General features: G+C 40.8%; 1 protein-coding gene across 1 annotated transcript; it reads left to right on the top strand.

The window, feature by feature from the left end:
• The first annotated feature begins 581 nt into the window (after positions 1-581).
• On the top strand, positions 582-2552 carry LOC309709308 (low-density lipoprotein receptor-related protein 1-like). Its single transcript, XM_082537866.1, has 2 exons — positions 582-961; positions 2056-2552. Exons 1-2 carry the CDS (start codon positions 842-844, stop codon positions 2191-2193), a joined length of 258 nt encoding a protein of 85 aa, XP_082393992.1. The 5' UTR covers positions 582-841; the 3' UTR covers positions 2194-2552.
• Positions 2553-9913: the final 7361 nt, after the last annotated feature.

Raw genomic sequence — 9913 nt, 5'->3', positions numbered from 1 at the left:
ATGCGTTGTTATGGGTTAACTGTCCGTTGCCATGGGTTATCTGTCCGTTGCCATGCGTTTACATGCGTTGTTATGGGTTATCTGTCCGTTGCCATGCGTTTACATGCGTTGTTATGGGTTAACTGTCCGTTGCCATGCGTTTACATGCGTTGTTATGGGTTAACTGTCCGTTGCCATGCGTTTACATGCGTTGTTATGGGTTACCGGTCCGTTGCCACTCTTCTCTTTCTTTGCTGTCTTAAGGCTTCTGCGAGAATGGTGGAACCTGCTTACAGACCTCCAACGCATTGTCCTCGCTTGCCATCTTCTGTTTGGCTTCCATGGGGTTTCCCACCCAACAACACAGGGGGCCTACTCACTCTGGAATAGCTCTGGTGATGCACGAGTAGTTGAACTTTTGACGTCCTCCCATTGTCCTCCATGCCTTTCCCTGTTTACATTTGTAAATATTAGGCTCAGGCAATGTGCTTGCAGAGTAAAGTGTATAACTGTGCATCTCTGAAAAATGTTTATATGCTTGCAAACAGCCGAATATTTGCAATCTAATCCAGCATTCTCCGCAATGGACATGCTGCAGTATATTCGATAGGTTTGATCAAATGGCCTTTTGACACAAAAGCTCATTTGAAAACCTTTGATATATGTTGTCTTGTTCTTGTCAATTGTACATAGCCAGTGCTGAGTGAATTTATGATATGGGTTTATGATAAGACACCTTTTAGTCACTCTAGCTTTCTTCTGAGGTTAGCACATCAATTCTTTTAAACAAGGGTCTGAATCTGCTTCTAAGATAATTGTTGATCTGTTTCTCTGCAGTGCCAAGGGCTTCCAGCACCACCGAATGACCAACGGGGCCATGAATGTTGAGATTGGAAACCCTGCCTATAAGATCTATGAAGGAGATCCTGATGATGATGCTGGGGAACTTCTGGACTCCGACTTTGCTTTAGACCCAGACAAGGTAACAAAGCTTAAAAAAGCCGTTTCATTACAAAATATCTGAAAATGCCTGGTAGTGGCTAACCATGCAGATATTTCCACATTTATGAGTCCTTTTGTGAGTTTTTTTTTTTTTAATGAATTGGTTTTGGTTGTGGAGTCATTATAGACAGTAAATAGACCCTTCTTTGTGATCTAAAGAACACTGGATGAAAGTAGCTGGGTTTCTCAATATATTCCTGTCCTTTGGACGTCTAGTGAAAAACAGTTTTCTGTCTTGACTGATCTGTAATCACTTTTCTACATTTATATCCAGTTTTTTGCCATCGAGATCACCACAGTCCAAATGCAAAAGCTTTAAAGCAAGACTTAGGAAACCAGTGGGTGTCGTTATGGTATTTACTTCTGGCATCTGTAATGAATTTTGGAATGAATATTGTTAGAATTATGTGAATCATATACTTTAGTTCTGATGAGTGGCTCCATAGTCTCATGGTTTACACGTTGTGGCTCGAGTGGTTTGTATACAGATCAATGCTTGGGCAAGATACTGAACCCTGAGTTACCTCTGTGTGTGTGAATGCATTCAGCAGATAAAAGCACAAGGCACTATATAAATACCATTTCTTTTACATTCACCTAAGAAGTGAAAAAATCTCCAGTTTAATCCCAGCTGGAGACAAAAATCCCTTGGGGGTGTCAGGAACGGAAATCCACTGTGAATAAGGGGAGCAGCTGAATAAAGCTTTTATGCTGGAGCCCTCATGGTCACTATATTCAAACACTTTTCACCACAATCATAAAACATCAAATGAGGAATTGTCCATAAAGTCCTGAGTGCTTAAAAAGAAGTTGCAAGTTCTTCACTGGAAATACACCTACTGGTTTGTTGGGGGCAGATGATTAGTGCCCAGACTTTCAGAAACAAATAACCAAACACAGAAAACATAACAAACCACAAATGTCTGCCAGGGTTTCAGCACTGAGCTGGGAAACATCTTGTTATTTATGCGAGCTGAGCCTATTTGAATAAGAAAAATACTGCTTCTTTCACAATATACCAAATCTTTTCATTTCTTTTGCCTGAGTCACTGAGAAATTTTCTTCACTCCGCAGCCCACCAACTTCACGAACCCAGTGTATGCCACCCTGTACATGGGTGCCCACAACAGCCGCAATTCTCTGGCGAGCACTGATGAAAAGAAGGAGCTCCTCTCCCAGGTTGACGAGGACATGAGCGACCCCCTGGCATAGACCTCGGCATGGACTGAACTCTGCCAACATTGCCCTGCCTTGCCCAACCTAGAGCCAGCGAGCTCTCTCATTTTATGCCTTTACCAACTGAAAAGAAAAGCAACAAAAAAACATAAAAACGAGAACACTGTATAAAATGTATAAAATGAAGAACTACTTTTTTTAAGTGATTGCAGTATTATATTTTGTTCTTTGACAAAAAGGAAAACAAATCCTCTGGTGACGGAAAAGAAACCATTTTATAGACATTTTATCCAGTTCTTTTTCATTTTGCTCACTTCCTCACAACTTCTCTCTCTCTCTCACACACACACACACACACACACACACACACACACACACACACACACACACACACACACACACACGACCCTTCTGAAAGCAGCATAAGTAGAGCTTATCCTACTTGGAAAGCCTTGATCTGATCTGATCTGGCACCTACCTCTGATCTCTGTTCACCCTATGGGTCAATCACACACTCACACACACACTTACTCGCTCTTCACCAGGGCACTGTGTGGTTTCTTGGCCAGCATGTGAATCAAATGACAGGTGGAAAAGGTGCTGGGAGAGCAGGAGGTGCAGCCCTCTGATCAGGGTGTGGCTCTGGCAGGACTCATTGGCCCAGCAGTCCTCTAATTTAGAGACACCAACAGGACACCAAGAGCTTCAAAAGAACTGTAGGTACTATATGTGCAGTGATCATAATACTTATTCATTCTGAACCAAGTAGCATTTTTACACTCACACACATTTACTAGAACAAAAGCAGGTCAGAACTGAATTACTTTGATGCAATAGTATTAGAAACATCTAGAAAAGCTAAACGATTATTTGATTTTACTCAATTCACGTTTCTAGGCAGCAAATAAGAGGTTGGCTAGCTCAGTTTATGGGGGTCTCTGTCAAACAAGTTCTTCACAGGCTCAACCGTACTGTATGCCTAATGTGGACTAATCTCATACAATCTTGTCAGTGCTCTTAATGCTCCTTTAGCATAACGCCTGCTGTTGAGACATCAGAAGTCATAATATACAGTCATCTTCTTTATAGTGAAGTAAAACTGAGTGATAAACAGTCAAAACTCTCCACTGTAGTCACACTATATGTATTTGTGCAACTTTTTTTCATTGCACTTAGTCTGCTAGGCAGCTAGTTTCTGTGTTGGATGGATTCTTATTTATCATAGACTGCATATAAAACATGGTCATACTCGCTACATTTAGAAGCCTGAATTTAGGAATATAACCGCTGCTGTAGTTTTTGGTACTTTTTTGGAGTCAGAAGTTAGCCCTACTGTATTTGGATACGAGGTGCAGAGTGTGCTAATGCTTGCAAGCTTGGTTAGCTTGCAACTGTTAGCTTGCAAGCTTAGCTAGCAAACTGTTTAGGTGGCACCAGTGTTGCCAATTCCTCAGTAAGGAAAATCGCTATTGGCTGTCCTAAAAGTCGCTAGAAGTCGCTAAATGATGTCATCGCCTAATTTGCATAATTGGTCATGCCTATGTAATTGTAACAGACGCTGTAGGAGAGAGAAATAACATCACGGAAGAGACATAAAGTGAGTAAAAAACACCATAAAAGCATTTAAAATACATTTAGAACTACAAGTTATTTTGTGTGTGTGAATGTGTGTCTGTGTGTGTCTGTTTTATAGTTTTATACCTTGTGATCCATAAAAAGTAATGGCAAAAGAAGAACATTTTTAACCATTAAAATAAAAATGGACACAGCAAGCCTCACCAGACAGCTTCAGTCATATCGGATGTACAAGACGGACTTAAGGCTCATCAAGGGCATCTGATTTCTAAGTTTGCAATGATGGGAATGATATTTTTTAGTGCATTGACTTATTTTAGTCAAAAAAAAAGTACATTTACTGCAGCTCCCACCCTGCATTACAGTGTGTGTGTGTGTGGGGGGGGGGGGGGGGGGGGGGGCTTTGCTCATGTGCTTTCATGTCAAAAAGTCATCATAAATAAGTCTCCAATAACACCAGAAAAAGTCGCCAGATTTGTCGCTAGTCGCTTTTTAGAAAAAAAGTTGCTAAGGGGGTCTGAAAACTCGCTAAATATAGCGACAAAGTCTTTAAGTTGGCAACACTGGGTGGCACCCATGTGGTGGAAAGGTCAGGTTCAGTGATTTTAAAGTATGGGGAGTGAGGGCTCCCCCTCCCCCTAAAGTAACCAGTCACACACATCTAAATGTATTTTCTTGTACCTATAAACATGATCATAATGTTTTTCTTGCTATTTTAACACTGGTGTGTATGTGACCGACTTACTTTTGGTGCCAGCCACTAGAGAAACTCCAGTTTTTGGCACTTGTGCTTCATTTTTCAGCCTCCGTAGTTTCTCCATGGATATGTCTCCAAGTCCCTGGTGGCTGGCTGCAGTATAGGTCAAACCCTTGCCCTGCCCCCCAAAATAAAAGTCTGTCTCAAAAAAACCCACATGAAATATGTCTTCAGTTGTACAAAGTACTTTTTTATTTTTACTTCTGAAAATCAGTGTTCCTTTTGTATGTATTGTACTGTATGAAAACCTTCCCCTCACACCCCCCTGTTTGTCTTTGTAATTTATGCTTGTAGTTTCACAGAAAGATTACTACCCTTTGAAAATAGGACGTTTCAAACTGGATTGACACAATAAAAACATACAATGACTCGTGTCACGCACTAATGGCAGATGGGTTTTAAAGAGTATGGTCAACCAAATCCCCCCAAAACACATTTTGTCTCATTCTCGATGCCATTAAGTGAGAAAATATGCTCTTCTCTCTTTTTTGGTAATGTGGGTGCGGCGACCTTGTAAGCACTCCACAAAAACCACTTCAGCACGGCCTGTGGTGCTGAGAGATGTTAATACCAGGTCCTTATGTTTGAAATGGATGGTGAGGTCAGTTTGTTAGTTTGTGACTGTGACTGGCTTGCAGGTATGAGGCTCTCCACTGAGTGAGTTATGGCTGTAATTTAGCCCTGATTACATTTACCATTACTTTACCTCTAATTAGACTGTCAATCAGGGCAGGTGAAGATGAAAGATGCAGTCAGACTGACTGTATAGGAATTATACTAAATTCAGGGTTGGTGACAAATGCATTGATTCAAGACGAGCTCGTGTTGCACAAAACCACCTCTTAACCTTCTGAAATTAATTACACCGTCAAGTCAAAGAAACGTAAAACATCAACAAAAGTACAGAGTGGCTCGCGTTCATATATTTATGTTTTTTAAATAAACACTCCCCATTTTATACATTGGGATACAGAATGTATTAATCACCTTGCTCTGTTCCCATTTCGGATAATGAATCCCTGCCTAGGTTTCAGCCCTGACCTCAGGGTCACACTTTATAGACGACCACTTCATCACAGAACAATCTGCAGGGCGACTGCAGACAAAAGACACACAGCCTCACCTGATGACCTTGCATCTTGATCCATGGAGAAAGGCTGGAGAATAAAATAAACAGGAAATAATAGGATATACAAAGTATAGTTGATCATCTCTATGGAGCCTTAGTGTACGTGTTTTTTATGTGTAGTTAGAAAGAAAGGAACACTTAAGGGTGACTTTGGTATAAGTGTTATTGAGTAATTGGGGCATTTAATGACTCTCTTATTTCAGGGTCAATTGAGCAGTGGATGGAGTTTTTACTGAACTGACACTTAGGGGTTGGGTGGTTTTGGAAATTTATCAGAGTAGGGATATTTTTGATGGTCTCACCAAAAGGTTAAAGTAATTGATATTTTTCAATGTCCTGTTTCTTTTTATACATAAGAAAAGCGCATAAGAGGTGATAAGTAGTATCTCCAAAACCAATGTTGATGCGATTGTATTTGTTGGGCTCATTTGGGGCAGGTCTGGCTTTACTTGTGTCACCCTTGTTTCATTTTTTTTGCCATAGCTGCTGTGGCTGGAGAGGCCCATACAGGAGCCCAAGAATAAAATCAGTGTGAGTAATGTTGTCTGATTGCTGAAAGGGTCAGCCACACTTGATGTTTTCAAAATGAATCTAACATTTGTCCCAGTGATCTTTGGGAACACTCCCAAAAATAAGTGATAATAAGTAACAGTGGCTAGGATGTGCCTAAGGCTTTGACTTTATGTATATCAGGTACTTTCACATTGACAAGTACGAGATATCTGAAAACAACACAATCTAGGGAATGGAAACTACTTCATGTAAGTACTTTGCCCCAATCAAAAGCTGTTCAAACAAGTGATTGCATTCTCACTTGAACAGTTTGCTGCAGATTGCCCATAATTTTTATGGGTAGAGTAAGTCAGAGTAAGCTCTGACTTCTGGCAAAACTGGATCAGATGGAGTAGGGGATGCATGTCCTTGCCTAGACCATTTTGCACCATCCCAAAACAGGTGTGGCGCAAAATACTTGCTATTACTTCTTTTCCCACCAACACAATGCCAGTTCCTCATCTAGAATCACTTCTATGGATTTACACAAAGACTAATTGGGGTGATCGTAGCGCAAGAGTTGGGAGTTCGCCTTGTAATCGGAAGGTTGCCGGTTTGAGCCCCGGCTCGGACAGTCTCGGTCGTTGTGTCCTTGGGCAAGACACTTCACCCGTTGCCTACTGGTGGTGGTCAGAGGGCCTGGTGGCGCCAGTGTCCGGCAGCCTCGCCTCTGTCAGTGCGCCCCAGGGTGGCTGTGGCTACAATGTAGCTTGCCATCACCAGTGTGTGAATGGGTGGATGACTGGATATGTAAAGCGCTATATAAATACAGGCCATTTACCATTTTGATTTGCATCAGTAGCTCAAGGAAGGGAAATGTAGCAATGATTTGCAGATACAGGCCACAGATTTTGTTTTCCATGGTTTTCTTTAAAACAAAATGATTCCAGAGTCAGTCATGTTTGATTCCCAAACTTCCACAGTGGCACCAAATCAGCGTAAAATTCAAATATGTGTCAAATGAAACAAAGACTGTGGCAATGGAGCCTAAAACACCACAGTTAGGAACGCAGACCTTTCTTCTCCAGTTGGACCTGATGGATGCTTATAAGCTCCACAAGATGATACAGGGCATGTTTGCGGAGACTCCATTGGCATCATGGAGTATTTGTAGTATGTTACAGCTGGTGGCTTTCATCATGACCCTGATTCAGGGCTCAAGACGTGGTTAAGCAATAAAGCTGCTCTGTACACCACAAACTGCAGCTATGACCCCTGCCCACCACCTCTCAGAGCTTTCCCAGATTTACCAGGGAACTGACAGGGACAAGAAGAGTCCATATGCCCTTCATGATGAAGAGAGTAAGGTTGGAAGAGTGGGGTAAGAGTGAGCATTTACAGAGCGAGATGTATAGGCTGTATAGGATGTATAGGATAGGATACCATTCTCCACAGGTGTATTTAGGGAATAAATAGTGGTTGACAAAAGGAAGGAATGATTTTATTTTTTGGTTTTTGAACATCCACAGGTGCACTGTGTTTCCCACATTTGAACTCTTTTGACTCACTGGGGCATTGATTTAAGCAGTCTGATGGCAACTTGTCAATAAAGTGTTAGTGAGACAGGAAGGAGCAGAACAATAGAGTAGCTAAGAGTAGATTAAATTTTCTCTTTCATCATCACATGAAAAGCACATATAGTAAAGTATATATGCAGATCTATGAAAAAGCATCCCCCCCTTTCTGATTTAATTAAATATCAGACAAAAATCCAGTAAATACAAAATGCAGTTTTTAAATGACGATTAGACTCATTAAACGAAAAAAGCTATCTGGCCCTTTCTAAGTCTTTGGGACTCCAGTGAACCCCAGTAACAGTGATTATCCACACCTTAACAAAATTTGTAACACTAGAAACCTTCCCACAAGTTTATTCAACTCAATTCAATTCAATTCAATTCAATTCAATTTTATGTATACAGCACGAAATCACAACAACAGTCGCCTTTATATTGAAAGGTAGACCCTACAATAATACACACAGAGAAAAACCCAACAATCATATGACTCCCTTTGAGCAAGCACTCTGGCGACAGTAGGAAGGAAAAACTCCCTTTTAACAGGAAGAAACCTCCAGCAGAACCAGGCTCAGGGAGGGGCGGGGCCATCTGCTGTGACCAGTTGGGGTGAGAGAAGGAAGACAGGACAAAAGACAAAAAAAAGGCATTGATGATCTCAGTGAAATGTGGTGGTGATAGTGTAAAGGTCTGGAGCTGCTTTGCTTCTTCAGATCACTTGTTGGAATTGGTGGAACCATGAATTCTGCTCGCTAACAGAAAATCCAGATGACCTTCGATCCCCCCCCCCCCCCCCCCCCCCCAAAAAAAAAAAAAAAGACTGGAGTGGTCTAGTCAAAATCCAGACTTAAATCAGATTGAAATACTTTGACTTGACCTTAAACTGGTCATTCGTGCTTTTAAAACCCTCCAGTGTGGGTAAATTAAAACAATTCAACAAAAGCATGGACCAAAGATTCCTCCCCAGTGATGTCAGACACTCACTGCCAGTCACTGCAAATACTTCATTGTTTTTCGTAGCACAGCCAGTTAGGTTGGCATTTACTTTCTCACATAGGGCCAGGTGGGTTTGGACATTTTTTCCCCTAAATAAATGAAATGATCACTTAAAAAAAACCCCAACATTTTATATTTGCTTGGGTTATCTTTGTCTAATATTAAAATTTGTTTTATGATCTGATACATTTAAATGAGGCAAATATGCAAAAACCACAAAAAAATCCTAAAAAATCACGAATGGGGCAATACTTTTTCACGGCACTTCAGCTTTTCACAATACTTTCTTATGAATAAATGTATCACTATAATAAATAGAAGTATGATTATGGCTAAATAACATAAAGTTTATCTTGCTGTAAATAGATGGTGGCTTTTATTAATCTATGCAGGACAATGCAGTGGTTTTATGGCATGGGTCACATCTGCTATGGGATAATGACAGGGGTAAGCCAAATGGAACATGAAGTATGTGCTTATTTGTGTGGGTAAGTGAACGTGTGCGTGTATGTGTGTGTGTGCATGTGTGCACACGCGCTGTGCAAGTGTGGTTGGGAGGGGGAATAATGAGTCTCCTATGAGCTATTACCCCTACCTTAGCTCCGCACTCTGCAATAATAAAAGCCAACATTGCAGAGCTCCCTAACAGGAGACTGCAACTCAACACACTCCTGATGCCAGTGATAAAGCGTTCACTTTTGACATGCAAACCTTTTTCCTGGATCAAAAATAAGTACGCTTTTCGATTCATGTATCAATACCATTTGTCAATAGTTTGGGAGTTTATCATGTAAGGGATCAGAACAGAATCACTGCATCCTACACAGAAAACAAGGTTTCAAGGCATTTCTGAATGATTCACTGTGGGCTAACAGTCTGTCATTTGAGGTCAGTCAGCTAACTATTGGCGGCTGTACTACATCTAAAACTGTCTGACCCTTAAGCCAATTATGCCATAGGTTTTACAGAGCAGAGTTTCAGTTCTAAGTACGATAAATCCAGATCCAAATGACACCAATACTTCTTTGGGGATCCATCAGAAGAGTTTTCCATCTATACAAATATGCAATGGAGAGAGATGATAATGCTTGATGCGCTGATTTGTAGCATAAAGTCCCAGAAATTAATCATTTCTTTTGATAATAATGATTACTGAACATGTGAGGTGATCTTTTTCTTTAATAACTTCTATAAGTCTTCACCAAATAAATAATACTGTAATTAAAAGAG

Source organism: Aulonocara stuartgranti (genome assembly GCF_965226115.1).
Source record: "Aulonocara stuartgranti genome assembly, chromosome: 6".
NCBI classification, from domain to species: domain Eukaryota; kingdom Metazoa; phylum Chordata; class Actinopteri; order Cichliformes; family Cichlidae; genus Aulonocara; species Aulonocara stuartgranti.
The sequence above is the reverse complement of the archived record's forward strand: the minus strand, read 5'-3'. Positions and strand labels throughout refer to the sequence as shown.

What these genes read in the sequence shown, in the direction of transcription:
- LOC309709308 (XM_082537866.1), top strand. Translation starts at nt 842, where the DNA reads ATGACCAACGGGGCCATGAATGTTGAGATTGGAAACCCTGCCTATAAG. An exon ending in TTGCTTTAGACCCAGACAAG is followed by an intron (nt 962 to 2,055) that starts GTAACAAAGCTT and finishes TTCACTCCGCAG; the next exon opens with CCCACCAACTTCACGAACCC.